Source organism: Schistocerca cancellata, chromosome 8 (assembly GCF_023864275.1).
Source record: "Schistocerca cancellata isolate TAMUIC-IGC-003103 chromosome 8, iqSchCanc2.1, whole genome shotgun sequence".
Lineage (NCBI taxonomy): Eukaryota > Metazoa > Arthropoda > Insecta > Orthoptera > Acrididae > Schistocerca > Schistocerca cancellata.
The window spans coordinates 103050310-103066493 of record NC_064633.1 but is presented as its reverse complement, the minus strand read 5'-3'; the positions used below and the strand labels follow the sequence as shown (position 1 = coordinate 103066493).

The 16184-nt window shown below is 40.6% G+C and overlaps 3 protein-coding genes across 7 annotated transcripts in view; 2 read left to right on the top strand and 1 right to left on the bottom strand.

The window, feature by feature from the left end:
* The window catches only part of LOC126094852 (uncharacterized), a 207027-nt gene that overhangs the window by 135119 nt on the left and 55724 nt on the right, over positions 1–16184 (bottom strand). The gene's annotated exons all lie outside the window — the stretch shown is intronic.
* Positions 1–16184, top strand: part of LOC126094849 (uncharacterized) — a 154032-nt gene that overhangs the window by 109711 nt on the left and 28137 nt on the right. The window lies entirely within an intron of this gene.
* On the top strand, positions 12719–14964 carry LOC126094857 (uncharacterized). The gene is made up of 2 exons (XM_049909484.1): positions 12719–12959; positions 14734–14964. Exons 1-2 carry the CDS (start codon positions 12746–12748, stop codon positions 14856–14858), a joined length of 339 nt encoding a protein of 112 aa, XP_049765441.1. The 5' UTR covers positions 12719–12745; the 3' UTR covers positions 14859–14964.

The window sequence follows — 16184 nt, the reverse complement described above, 5'->3', positions numbered from 1 at the left end:
CTCCTCGGTCTGCCCCGACTCCTCCTACCATCTATTGCTGAATCCATGAGTCTCTTGGGTAACCTTGCTTCTCCCATGCGTGTAACATGACCCCACCATCTAAGCCTGTTCGCCCTGACTGCTACATCTATAGAGTTCATTCCCAGTTTTTCTTTGATTTCCTCATTGTGGACACCCTCCTGCCATTGTTCCCATCTACTAGTACGTGCAATCATCCTAGCTACTTTCATATCCGTAACCTCAACCTTGTTGATAAGGTAACCTGAATCCACCCAGTTTTCGCTCCCATACAACAAAGTTGGTCGAAAGATTGAACGGTGCACAGATAACTTAGTCTTGGTACTGACTTCCTTCTTGCAGAAGAGAGTAGATCGTAGCTGAGCGCTCACTGCATTAGCTTTGCTACACCTCGCTTCCAGTTCTTTCACTATGATGCCATCCTGTGAGAATATGCATCCTAAGTACTCGAAACCGTCCACCTGTTCTAACTTTGTTCCTCCTATTTGGCACTCAATCCGTTTATATTTCTTTCCCACTGACATTACTTTCGTTTTGGAGATGCTAATCTTCATACCATAGTCCTTACATTTCTGATCTAGCTCTGAAATATTACTTTGCAAACTTTCAATAGAATCTGCCATCACAACTAAGTCATCCGCATATGCAAGACTGCTTATTTTGTGTTCACATATCTTAATCTCACCCAGCCAGTCTATTGTTTTCAACATATGATCCATAAATAATATGAACAACAATGGAGACAGGTTGCAGCCTTGTCTTACCCCTGAAACTACTCTGAACCATGAACTCAATTTACCGTCAACTCTAACTGCTGCCTGACTATCCATGTCAAGACCTTTAATTGCTTGCAAAAGTTTGCCTCCTATTCCATAATCTTGTAGAACAGACAATAACTACCTCCTAGGAACCCGGTCATAAGCCTTTTCTAGATCTATAAAGCATAGATACAAATCCCTGTTCCACTCATAACACTTCTCCATTATTTGCCGTAAGCTAAAGATCTGGTCCTGACAACCTCTAAGATGCCTAAACTCACACTGAGTTTCATCCAATTGGTCCTCAACTAATACTCGCACTTTCCTTTCAACAATACCTGAGAATATTTTACCCACAACGCTGATTAAAGAGATACCTCTGTAGTTGTTACAATCTTTTCTGTTTACATGTTTACAGATTGGTGTGATTACTGCTTTTGTCCAGTCTGATGGAACCTGTCCCGACTCCCAGGCCATTTCAATTATCCTGTGTAGCCATTTAAGACCTGACATTCCACTGTATTTGATGAGTTCCGACTTAATTTCATCCACCCCAGGCGCTTTATTGCACTGCAATCTATTGACCATTTTTTCCACTTCCTCAAATGTGATCCTATTTCCATCATCATTCCTATCCCATTCTACCTCGAAATCTGAAACATTACTGATCGCATTTTCACCTACATTGAGCAACTCTTCAAAATATTCCCTCCATCTGCCCAAGGCATCCACAGGATTCACCAGCAGTTTTCCTGACCTGTCCAAAATACTTGTCATTTTCTTCTTACCTCCCTTTCGAAGACTGCTAATTACACTCCAGAATGGTTTTCCAGCAGCTTGACCCATAGTCTCCAACCTGTTTCCAAAGTCTTCCCACGATTTCTTCTTCGATGCTGCAATTATCTGTTTGGCTTTGTTTCTTTCTTCAACATAACTTTCTCTGTCTACCTGGGTTCTGGTATGTAGCCATTTTTGATACGCCTTCTTTTTCCTTTTACAGGCTGCCTTGATTGTACCATTCCACCAAGCTGTTTGCTTCATCCTACTTTTACACACTACTGTTCCAAGACATTCTTTAGCCACTTCTAGAACTGGGTCACTGTACCTTGTCCATTCCTTTTCCAATGACTGTAATTGACTACATTCAACTAACTGGTACCTTTCTGAGATCGCTGTTATGTACGTGTGCCTGATTTCCTTATCCTGAAGTTTCTCCACTCTTATCCTCCTACATATGGACCTGACCTCCTGCACTTTCGGCCTCACAATCCCAATTTCACTGCAGATTAAATAATGATCAGTGTCATCAAAGAATCCCCTGAATACACGCGTGTCCCTCACAGCCCTCCTGAATTCCTGATCTGTTATTATATAGTCAATGACAGATCTGGTTCCCCTGCCTTCCCAAGTATACCGGTGAATGTTCTTATGTTTAAAAAAGGAGTTTGTGATTACTAAGCCCATACTGGCACAGAAATCCAAGAGTTGTTTCCCATTCCTGTTGGCCTCCATATCCTCTCCAAATTTACCCATAACCTTTTCATACCCTTCTGTTCGATTTCCAATCCTGGCGTTAAAATCACCTATGAGCAGAACAGTATCCTTGTCCTTTATTCTAACAACTACATCACTGAGTGCCTCATAAAAACTACCCATCTTATCTTGATCTGTCCCTTCACAATGCGAATATACTGACACAATCCTAATTTTCTTGCTAGACACTGTCAAATCTATCCACATCAGTCGTTCGTTTACGTACCTTATTGCAACTATGCTGGGTTCCATTTCTTTCCTGATGTAAAGCCCTACACCCCATTGTGCTATTCCTGCTTTGACTCCTGACATGTAGACCTTGTATTCTCCCATTTCCTCTTCTTTCTCACCCCTTACCCGAATGTCACTAACAGCTAAAACGTCCAGCCCCATCTTACTTGCAGCCTCTGCCAGCTCTACCTTCTTCCCAGAGTAGCCCTCATTGATATTAATAGCTCCACATCTCATTATCATTTGTTTGCCAAGTCGTATCTTAGGAGTCCCTGGTTTGTCAGTTAGAGGTGGGACTCCGTCACCTCCAAAGGTCCGAGGTATTTTGCTCTGATTATTGACAGCATCCTATTTATATTTATATTTATACGAATTACACTGTTTAACACTGAGAAGAATAGAAACGATTCTGGCGCTTCAGGTGGCATAACAATGAAACATTTTGTGTGAGGTAGAAGCACAGTTTACAAAATTCGGGCAAGTCAATCTTCGTAATATGCACTAATCGCCAGATGAAAGTCAACGCTGACACAGAGTGGAGGATACAAACAACACCCTTTGTCTGTCAACATTCAGTTTGTGTGAGCTGTGGCGGCTTTAAAGGTTCAAACGGCTCTGACCACTATGGGACTTAACATCTGAGGTCATCAGTCCCCTAGACTTAGGACTACTTACACCTAACTAACCTAAGGACATCACACACATCAATGCCCCAGGCAGGATTCGAACCTGAGACCGTGGCAGCAGCGCAGTTCCCGACTGAATACTGGCTGCATGGCACTCTGCAGTCACTACCAAGAGCTTAGGTTGCCGATATCAATCTGATCATACGTCTGGAGCTAGGGCCTTTGGTTAAGGTGTGTGTTGTTGTTTTTGCAGGCCCTGGTACTGTCAGCTAGCTGGAGGGAACGTGGTGGCAAGTTGTTGCCTTTGGTTGACTCCTGATGTATGCTACAGACCTCGACAAGCCGCGAGTGGTTCAATATGACGGAGGCAAGCCCTACTGCCTCGTTTAAGGTCTGATAGCGTCAGTTTGCGGGAAGAATAATGATCGGCAAGTGCCCGACCTAGTCTCCAAGACCAGCTACACGGATCAGAGGCAATAACACCCCAGCTTGGAATCCTGGAAGTCACGGACATTTCACACCTGAGTGGAGTTAAACATGTTTTTTTCTCGTTTCTTGTGTACTTATCGTCATAATGCCACATCTGTGTTATCTTGGAATTGGACCTCTTATATTAATGCGCCTCCGAGTGACTGTGTGTATGATCATCGGTCAGTGTAACTGATGTTAATGTGTTGTTCCAGGCCATACTCTGTACGAGCGTACGAGTATTCTCTGTTACAAATTGAGTTGATGAAATTCAAGGTGTAACATAGTCTGTTTCAGAGGCGTAGCACCTTAACGATGGATTTCGGTCTTGCAGCTGAAATAACAGAATTGGAAACGCAGTTGATTCTCAGCTTTGGATCTGAATGGTCTGCTTTCTTTTTCGGACAAACGATAATTGTGAGAAGTCATTTCATTGACTCTGGATGTCTCTTGCGGCTTTGTGCAAGAACATGTTTGAAGAGAGATACGTCTCCACTTCATAAACTTGTGATCAGTTGTCCTCTAGGATTACAGTAAGAGTTTCATCGACTGAAACGCTCTCCTGTTTTTGGTCTTTCCTCCTGACTTGTTTCCACATGTCAGATAAGAGAAGGAATAACTTGTCTTTCCAAAGGTGTCACAGTTTTCTTATGCTGATTTATTATTCAAAAGAATAAGGAATCTTCATAGAACTTTCAGAACAGCCGTTTTGGTTTCGTCCCGGTTTTTGGTACGTATCCACTCCAAATTTTCAGAATGTCTTAAGAGTGCGAACTGTCTTTCATCTCCATTTGCTTCCAAATGATAACCAATGAAATTACCCAAACAGATGCGTCATCACCATATGATCGTTCAGTCTTACTGTGAATATTATTACGACATCAAATTTGAAAATCCTTTTCGTTCAGTTACCGTGTTATACACCTTCAACAACAAGACGATCGTCGATATGCCCTTCTCGAAATTGTACTTGAGTACTCCAATCCGTATTGTGTTTGTGTCATTATTTACATTACAGATTTTCAAAATATCTTCGTAAAGTCACGACCAACATGAAATTGGTTTCTCTCATTCCATTTTACATTTGATGCGCCTATCTCGCAGAAATAACGGTTTCTTTTAGATAAAATGTACCTGTAATAGCATAAAAATCCTTCTAATAAGGGTTCTTGCGCTTTTCATGAACAACATCGGTGCAGGTCTGCAGAATAACATGTTCCCTCCATGAACATTTGTATTCCTTTCTCCTTCAGTCTATTAGTTCTATCCCGCCCATAGCACTCTCACCACAAATAAAATATTCAAACATTTCACTTAGTTTCTTTTAAGAACGTAACCAATCAATGGTTTGTTGACGTTGGATGCCTCCTCCATAGCCAAATATAGCAGTGTTCAACAAAAGACCCAGCAGAAAGCGCATGTTTCTGACAGCGGAACAACGAAGTACAGATGTATGTACTGATAAATAAGTGAAACTACACGGTTGAATATTGAAAAACCTGGGAAGAAAGTTAAAACTCGGTAGTCATTAACCACACTATTTCCTTTAGACTAATAAGTAACAATATACATTAACCAACTAGGTTTCTGGTACTTTCTTTAAATTTTTGAAAACTCATTTTAAGGTCTATAACTGTTCTCTAGAAATGTAACCGTCAAATCAGCCAATTCTCAGATACTGCATTTCTTACGGCAATGAAACGGATGTTAATTGAAACATGAAGGACTAGCGTTTCATTATGTATTGTAGCTAGGAAAGCGTCGAAGTAACAAAGGTTGGTGAAGGCCTATTACCACTACCCTCATATCCTCAATGTGGTGCTTATTTGAAGTAATGAGGATAAAATTAAATTAACCGTGTGATGTAATACTTACAAATAATCATTGATTGCTAAGGTTGACTGGGCTCTCAAACAGTACACAAACGGCACAACAATTTCCGACATTGCCGACAAATACCTATTAGGGAAAGGAGAAGATAGTGCCAAGAGAACTTCTAGAAGCTATAGTCGTAATCAGTAGACCTAAGTGTCGGGAAAAGTCGTTAAGTTTCGTGCAGTATCCGAGCACAGTCAACTCTGTAACCGACCTTTTTTAAAATATGCTTAATTTAATACATTTTTGATTACTGGTAATAAGTTGCAGGTTTGAACATGGCGCTCCTACTGTGTGCTTTCAGGAAATCTTGTTGTTTTCGTCTCCCATTTCCACCACGGCACTGAGCGGGTTGGCATAGTGCACTAGACTTGCAGTCCTGGTATACGAGTTGATCTCCAGAGCCACCATCCCGATTTTGATTTTCTGTAGCTTCACAGTTCGTTTAGGCGAATACAAGAATGATACCTTAAAATGGCCACCCCGCTTCCTTCAGTTCCAGTAAAAATAAAATCGGAGCAATACTCCATGTCCAGCGACCCTAGCTGTCGACGAGACATACAGCATTAAACTCATACCTTTATTCCAACCAAAGAAAAACAATCGATGGGCTACAAAGTGGAAACTGTGTGTTTGTTGTCACCACTGAGTAAAACGTACATTCTTTTCCAGGTACTTCTCCTCTCTTCGTGGCGTTTATTATATGGTGTTATCTCCACTCACTAACTCGTTATTGTCTGAAACTGAACCTCGTGCTGGAAAGACGTGGACTGTCGACATGTATGCACAAATGTTCACTGTCATCTCTCAAGAACATTACTGTCATATAGAAACACATCTCTATGAAGATACCACCGTCAAATGAAATTTATTGACTGATTTCTGCTTGATGATAAATGTTATATTTTACTAATTGAATGACTGACAATAAAATAGACTTTATATACAATTACACACTCTATATATTGCCTTACGGGGTTCTATTACGAGTCCAGTTTTCATTGATGACCTTTACTGAAACCCCCTGGAAAAGAAATACTGGCTATACCTATAATTATAGGTGTAGTCATAACTATTCACTAATAAGTCTAGGTGCTTTCGAATTGGACAGTATGTGTCCCGATTTGTGTTACCAGCGGTGTACATTTCATCACTAGTCATGTATTTTATACTCAGGAATTAAAAAATTGATGCATTTCCTCTGTCGTATACAACAAGAAGTCTAGCTCCACAATACAATTATTGCATTGTACATCAAAGCTTATTAGAATAGCATTCAACCTGTATTATGTACTACACACTTCGATGATATGCAGCGATATACATTGAGCACTCATATAGGCCTACTTTCCCAGCTGTATTTTAAGTTGTTTAAGTTGCTTCAGTAACTGTGTTAAAAGTAAGTTACAGAAATTATGTTTTTAAAGCTCACATACGGTAAGGCTTATAGCACAATGTGTCTACAAGTCAGTGGCTTCTACAACGAAGTATATTATTCAGTGATAGACAACTGATAGAGTACTGTCAATTAAGATAATTCCATATCAAGGCGTAGTGAAGTGAGGAAAACTCTATAACTGGTTTTAAAAATCTTACTATATCTACGTAACTGTTTTAGAAACACGTTAAACGTAAAAACGGAGCAATTACCTTTTGGACATTTAACAAACACATTCCTCCAATTTATTTATGTGCTTATCCCATTGTACATATATGTATTATTACATTACCGTGTTGTAAAATACTGGCTTATGGTATGCAACATAATATTTAACTGGTATGCCAAGACATGCTAGGCCAATGTTCCTGAGTTGTAAGATAACAGTTATTCCAAATAAATCAGACCATTCATCTTTTTGTCATCCACTTCTTACATATAATTTTTGCACATCAAAGGGAAGCTTAACGATGTAGCAGGTGTAAGCATATGTGGCTATTGTGCCTTCTGAAATTTTCTGGCATGACAGGAATGTAAGCATGTGTCACTGGAACACCACATGTGTTGATTACCATTAAGCAGGTGCTCATGCATGGGCCGGCCACACCAAACATGGATGGGCAGGCAGCTGACATGCTGCAACCAAAGCCAGAACCAGACCACATGCCAGTTCAGACGCAACCTGCAGAGCTGACCACAGTGGGTAGTTGCCTCTCCTGAAGTGGCGCCACAAAACAGAGGCACAGTCGGAAGTGTCCACACTGTCCTACAACCTGCAGTAAAATGGGAAAAGTAAAGCACCACTGCACTTTGCATCAAACATACATGATTCTTAACTAGTGTCTTATAAGCTCTAACACAGTCATTGCTGATAAATGAGGATGAAAATGTTGCATGTTTCCAAATTATTAAAATTGCTTCAGTAGTCGACTATAAATAATGCATTCTGAGCTGGTTATAATTTCACTTTTACTTCATTTATTCTGATATGTAAATTTCAATTCTTTTATTCTGTTTAATAACTGATTATCTACAGTATTCAGTACTGTGGTACATTGAGAGAAATGATACTGAATCTGCCATTATGAAAAGCAATAAAAAGAAGAACGTATAACAACCGTACTTTCAGTGCTCTTCTAGTTACTAAATCATTTCCTAACCTACATACATAACTGCAGACTAACACTTCTATGTACATGCAGACGTGAAAACAAAATTTTAATTTTCGGCTATGACAGTTATCATCTGGAACTATTATAGGACATTAATGAAGTATTATATCTAAAGCAGTATCTCATGTGCAAGAAACAAGACGATTATACCCACTGGTTATGAAACTTTAGTAGCAACGTTAACATATATCTATATATAAAAATACCTGCAGTGTGCACACAATATTTCTACGGCATCTACATCAGCATATGGACTTCGTACTATAGGGATTCTTCCCATCTCCAGTCACTTGGTCTGCCGGAACAGTACATAACTGGATTGAGACTATATCGGGACTCGTAGTTAAGACCAGATCTGAAACCTTTTACTATGCTTTTGCTGGGTAATAGGTGTCTATCGTTAGATGCCGGCCAATTTATATTTTTAACGCTTATTTTTAACTCCCCATGGGTCAGTCAGGCTTGTGACTGTATGTGCCCCCTTGCTTGTATATATTCAATATCCCAGACAGTTCTGTATAACATTAATAACATTTAGCAATATCCTAAAAAGTGATGCATGTGATTCGCAGGTAATCTCCTATGTAGACTTGAAACAATATTATCTCGATTCCATATATGTAGCTATGGTCGCCTGACGTACAAAGCGAGATTCCTAGCCACTTCGTTATGCTGAACTACAAAACTTCACTGTCCGTTACAGTGTGTAATAGGCTAGCAGACACGTTCCTACCAATATACTGTGAATCACATGAGTACCGAGTGTATCTTACAGGAACCAAAAGGCAAAAATTCCAACTAGACTTAATGCAGTAGTAGCCAAGAAAGGAATTTAAAAATAAGTGAACAATAAACTCAGCTTTCTTTTACCAGAACTCTTAGAAGCAAACCAGTTATCGACAAGAATCACAGTCAACAGTTACAACTCTCTTTGTGAAGTACACTTTACTGTGCAACGTGAAGTGGACTTCACAAATGGATGGTCGTATGACTTTCGTATTATGTATTTCTGACAATGTTTTAATGTCTTCATGACAGACACTTTCGTTTCTACATCAGTCTTACGGTAGTTTCAGTGAACGATGACAGCAATAAAAATAGGATTGCTCCAGATTATACACGTTACTCAGATATGTCTGACATATTTAGATTTAAAGGTGCTTATATCACATGGAATATCGTGAATTAGATGACGAGAGGCAAATTATCATCAGTAGTTAGTACTTCAACTTTCAGTAATCCTTATCACACAAGATCGGGTCGACAGACGTTTAGCGGGTGATCCACCGGAAGACTCCCCAGCCTCCAATAACAACACCTTTTGTTGAGGGAACATACACAAGAGATCTTTCTTTATACCTTCTATGACTAATCGCTAAGAACAATAGTGCCCCACAATATTTGGGTTGGCCATGGGCACTACTAGCGGTTTCCTCTGGGGTGAAGATAAAGTGAAATGTTGCAACCAAACATTAATGTAAATGTGAAAGGAATATAGAGTCGCTTTAGATATGCATAGCTGTGTCCTCTGTGACTGCCTGGATGATGCGGAGCGGTATGTGGCGTTCATTATCTGTCGGATATCCAAAGGCGCTAATGAAACGCTGTTAACAGTATACAAACATTTATCACTTATGTAGATACACTTGTTATCATTGATGACAGACCATCATTGTCGACTGATCTTTACTGACCCAAGAATTTACATGTTTATGCTTCATCCTTGTGGAAAATGGACTGCCGAAGATCTGAAACATGTAAAACGTGCTGTTTTTTGAGGTTTATAGCTTAGGAAGGCTGCAGAAAATTTGGATATGCCTTGTAGCACACTGCAAAATGGATTAAGAAAAGGAAATCAATCCGACCGAGAGCTAACCCGCACTTTGTGTCACACAGCCGCTGGTTAATACTATATGGTGATAAATTTGTAAACTAATTTTATCCATTTCATGTGTGAGATGGGTGCAAATTGGAGTGCAGAAGATTAGGGGTTGTAGTCACCATACCATTAATTGTATAGCAGTAAATGGTGTGAATGACAATCGCTTTTCTCAATCCATTTATGAATGCATTGCCTAATGGAATAAGAGAATGAAAGCCGCCATACTGCAGTTAAGACCATAAACAGGTGGAGGAGTCCATACATTGACTGACATTCCTGGCTTCCTGGTCTATCACACACAAACAATGCATGGCAAGACGGATACTTCCATACCAGGCCTCAGACAGGAGCTTTCATATGAGGTGCATTCAAGTTCTAAGGCCTCCGATTTCTTTTTCTCTGGACTGGAAAGAGATAGAAACATGCGCATTGTTTTAAAATGAGGCCACGTTCATTGTCAATATGTCCCAGAGATGGCAGCACCGTACGGCAGATGGAATTTTACCGTCAGCGGCGAGAATGAGAACTGTTTTAAATAGTTAAAATGGCGACGTTTTCCTTGCTTGAACAGCGTGCAATCATTCTTTTTCTGAATTTGCGTGGTGTGAAACCAATTGAAATTAATCGGCAGTTGAAAGAGACATGTGGTGATGGAGTTATGAATGTGTCGAAAGTGCATTCGTGGGTGCGACAGTTTAATGAAGGTAGAACATCGTGTAACAACAAACCGAAACAACTTATGGCTCAAACAAGCCGGTCTGACGACATGATCGAGAAAGTGAAGAGAATTGTTTTACTTGAACAGATCGCCTCCAGAGTTGGCATTTCTGTGGGTTCTGTGCACACAATCCTGCATGACGACCTGAAAATGCGAAAAGTGTCATCCAGGTGGCTGCCACGAATGCTGACAGACGACCACATAGTTGCCCGTGTGGCATGTTGCCAAGCAATGTTGGCGTGCAACGACAGCATGAATGGGACTTTCTTTTCGTCGATTGTGACAATGGATGAGACGTGGATGCTATTTTTCAATCCAGAAACAAAGCGCCAGTCAGCTCAATGGAAGCACACAGATTCAGCGCCACCAAAAAAATTTCGGGTAACCGCCAGTGCTGAAAAAATGATGGTGTCCATGTTCTGGGACAGCGAGGGCGTAATCCTTATCCTTTGCGTTCCAAAGGGCACTACGGTAACAGGTGCATCATACGGAAATGTTTTGAAGAACAAATTACTTCCTGCACTGCAACAAAAATGTCCGGGAAGGGCTGCGGGTGTGCTGTTTCGCCAAGACAACGCACCCGCACATCGAGCTAAATTTACGCAACAGTTTCTTCGTGATAACATCTTTGAAGTGATTCCTCATGCTCCCTACTCACCTGACCTGGTTCCTAGTGACTTTTGGCTTTTTCCAACAATGAAAGACACTCTCCGTGGCCGCACATTCACCAGCCATGCTGCTCTTGCCTCAGCGATTTTCCAGTGGTCAAAACAGAATCCTAAAGAAGCCTTCGCCGCTGCCATGGAATCATGTCATCAGCGTTGTGAAAAATGTGTACGTCTGCAGGGCGATTACGTCGAGAAGTAACGCCAGTTTCATCGATTTCGGGTGAGTAGTTAGAAAAAAAATCAGAGGCCTTAGAACTTAAATGCACCTCGTATACTAACAGCACGTATTTAAGCATGGAATCAGATTCATAAAAATTGGGCTGAGGGCCTATTCGTTCTGAACCACATTGTATGCATTAGCCATATTTCAAGCACATGTTTTGTCAGTTCTGAGTCGTAGATGGAGAGAAAGTTTAATTATTTATAAATGTTATGAAGTTAACGTCGCCTCAGACTATGATAGATGTTTGGACTGATATAAAATGGTGAGAGGGTTTCATTTTGCAACACTCTGTATACAGACACTGTTAATAATAATTGTCTAAAACGGAGGGAGTGGCTCCTGCTAATATGGATGTGAATCTTGGTTAATAGTTATCTATGTTGCTATTATTTGTCACAATGGAAGAACTAATACGAAAAAGTGGAAAGAAAATTCCTAATATGGAACATAGTTATAGAGGCACCAAACATCTGTACTGGTGCTCACAAGTCTATTCTTCTGTCATGGTTAATAGTATGGACAATTTGGGGAGTCTCTGAAATGAGTGGATAGGTAGCATTACAACACGTTACAGGTCATTGTAAAGACAACAATACAAAAAACCTTAATAATTGCTAATAAAGAATTCTCACATATCACAGAACTGAATACATAACATTGAAAAATTCTAGCTAAGTGTGCGGCACAATAACGCAAAAGAAAGGAAACAAGACCGACTTTAACAGTTATTAAATAAATTCTTGTCCTTTTTTCTAATTAGTTTTTAATGTGAGTCATTACCATTTTATATCGCTGCTCTTACGAAGGAAAGAGTTTCGAAATTCTTGTATACAAACTTTCAGGTACATGAAAAGTTTTCTTGATTTACTGCGTTTATCAGCTGTAGTGCTTAGAATTTTGTTTTCATATTTTAGTACCTTGGGCCTCAAGGTTTCATACCATGTCCAGGAAGATATTTCTGCTTTTAAGGTATGACCACGATGCGGCTGATTGTGGACTTTGACGTAAGCACTGTGTAGCTGTCCTTGCCTTCTACGAGTTGGGTGATACGTGCCCCACTGCAGTATAATAGGAGGCCGGTGCGCTCCATAGTGACACTTGTAGCGAGGCACCCAGTGTAGAAACCACTGCAGACATGAAGGGAGGCCTCGTCCTGCTGATCGCTGGTGTGTTGCTCGTGGCGTACTGCACGCCGCTCGCTGCTGCAGACGATGGCGACGACGTGGTGGAAGAAGTAGGAGAAAACAGAGACGCTGAAGACGACGACACCGTCAGCATAGCAGACGAGGACGACGACGACAGCGGAATTGATGAGGGTCAAATTTCAGAGAGCAGGCGGGCACTCAAAGGTAAACACCGGCAAAGGCGAGCAGGCTGTGCACAGCTCTAACTGCTGTGATGTCGCTAGTGGCTCCCTGAGGCAGGCGCCTAGATACTGCGTCTGTCTGCAGGCAGCTCAAGTGCAGTACTCATGTCCTCAGGTCTTGGTGTTATTACTATTAGACCACTAGCACGTTTCTCATTACGCCAAACATTCTGCTACATTCAGTCGCAGTTCCCTTTAATATTATGGCTCATAAAAATTGATTTACTTGCCAAATATGGACACTTTATAAGACCCGTCAAGTTCACATTTGGCTCACTCTCAGGGTCTATCTTCTAAATCATGATGATATCTCATCTTTGTGTAGCTTATCAGTATAACATTTATAGAACAAAATCATATTAGTATCAGTCACTTATAAAAATTGATACTAAATTTGCACTTTGATTACAATTAGTCGTTGAATAGGTATTAGTACTAACAGAAAACTACATTCCAATAAATAACTTTCTACCATGTTTCATAAACAAAGACTAACAAACCAAAGGTGATAGATTCTCCCTTCTGCAGTATGAATGAATGATAGAATGTTAATCCCTTATTAACAAACTATCAAGCACACTAGCAATGTGCGGTGCTGAGGTATACGCTGATACGCTGTACATGGTATTTAAGCATCACATTACATATCATAGACTTCATTGTTTTCCACATTTACAATTTTGTTATGCAACAGGGTATAGTTACCATATGAGTTACGGGATTAGAAATATATTAATTAACAGATTTTCGGTACAGTGTCGACGTTGCTATACCAAAAAGACATAAGATGACAGTTTTTCTGAAATAAATCTCAGTCTGAGGAATAATGTCATTGGCACTACACAGTAACAGCAGTTTCTGAGCTGTAATCTGTAATTGTGTCTCAGTTTTTGGTGTAATATATTCAGATGTCTAATAAAAGTAATGGTTAGAAAGTTAATGAAACATTATCAGGAAAAACCTACAAGCGAGACAATGCTTACGAAGTCGATGTTAGTTCTGCATAAAGAACGTAGAATCTTACCTGTAATGGCTCTAAACATTGTCTAATTAGATAGAAGGTGTCCTGATTTGCGCCAACCACAGTGATCTTTCTTTAGCACTCATTTAGTCAGTTAATTTTCTACTTATCAACGTAACATAATAATGGCAGGTACTCTACCTTATAGAACAATAAATCTGTCTCGACGGTAGAATTCTTACATAGCACTTGGAAGTTCATTCGATAGGGTCCAAGGAGTAATACATCTTTTGAAACTATGAACTGACGAACACTGAGCTTTCGTATAGGCCTATTGCTTAAGTTCTTTTATATTGTTTCACTTGCTTTGGGAAATTCTTTTACGAATATTTTAAACGTTGACAAAAGATAAATGGTATTCTGAATATTACCATAGATACCTATTTATCTACCAGTTTCTCTGTCTACAACTTTGTAAAAACATGTATCAGGTCACCATAGTGTATATAACTGATTCGGAGTAACCTAATTGATTTGGAACTAGATATATCACGACAAGCAATTGTAGGCTTGAGCAGGGTTCCTGAAGTGTAAGGTAGCAACTATCCCAGAGAAAAGAAACGAATCATCTATGTGTCATGCGCTTCTGAAGTACACTTTTTGCCTATAAAATGCAAGCTTGGTATTTCCAGCAGCAGTAACAGGTGTTGGTATTACGGCTACTGAAATTTGATGGTAAGGAAGAAGGTAACCAGGTGTCACTGGGACGTCACGTGTGTTGTTTCCTGTTGAGCAGGTGCTCACGCCCGGGCTGGCCACGCCAAGCATGCGAGGGCAGGCAGCCGACACGCTGCGGGCAGAGCTGCAGTCAGGCCCCACGCCAGGTCAGGCGCCGCCCGCAGAGCCGCCCACAGAGCGTAGTCGCCGCTGCTGAGGGGGCGCCACACCGTGGAGACGCAGTCTGGAGCTGCTCATACTGTCCTGTATCCTGTACTCACAAAGCAGAAATAAAGCACCGATGCGCTTAACAAAATTGGTTTTAAATTACCCAAAGTCTTACACGTGTGCAGAGGACTATGAGAGACCATATTACCAAAAGTGCGAAATTATTAATGGAATTATGTGCTTAACTGTAAATGTGTTTTGTGCTGGGAGAAAAATTCAGCATATCTTTATGACCTCAGTGTTTCTCATTCACATCTAAATGTCAATTAGTAACATTCTTCAAAGCAACAGATGGTATTACAAAAGAGCTCTGGTTCATTCTGTTAAGAGATGAGAAGGAAAATTTTAATATCAAATCACAATGTTCCTATTTGGAAGGGTTATGGTGATATAATTGTTTAACGAATCTAAACATTGGAAGAAATAAAGAGAATACAGATAAAACTAAAGTAGTTAAAGGCTATCCAGCCACTGACCTTCGTCTCTGGGAAAGGGCACAGATTGCCCGAACGCTTACGGGAATCGTCACTTTAGTGTGCGCGAGTAATGGGCGGATGGCCAAATATCTATTCGGTACATTATGTATGTAGCTTGTGGGCAGTTGAGAATGTGGGTCTCACCGGAAGCGTGCAAGTGATAAGTCCCTGCAGTCGCGCTGTTCATATGTGTCCTCAGTGGCTCAGATGCATAGAGCATCTACCATGTAAACAGCAGACGTCGGGTTCGAGTCTCGACCGGGGCAAACCTTTTCTGCTGTCCCCATCAACGTATATCGACAACAACTGTTTGCACCTCAGGGTTTCAATTAATTATCTCTTAAATCAAGAGGACTTCATTTGAGTCATTGTAAAAGTGTAGCATCGGTATTTACTGACTTCTCTGAGTAAATATATACTCTATGCGATCAAAAGTATTTGGACACTACCAAAAACGTACTTTTTCATACTATACACATTGTGCTGCCACGTATTGCGAGGTACTCCAAATCGTCGGCCTCACGGACTTCAAACGTGTTCAAGTGATTGGGTGACACTTGCGTCATACGTCTGTACGCGAGGTTTCCACACTCCTGAAAATATCTAGATCCTCTCTTTCCGATCTGATAGTGATGTAGAAACGTGAAGGGACACGTACGGCACAAAAGCGTATAGGCCGACCTCGTCTGTTGACTGACAGAGACCGCCGGCAGTTGAAGAGGGTTGTAATGTGTAATAGGTAGACATCTATCCAGACCATTACACAGGAATTCCTAACTGCATTAGGATCCACTGAAAGTAATATGACAGATAGGCGGGAGGTGAG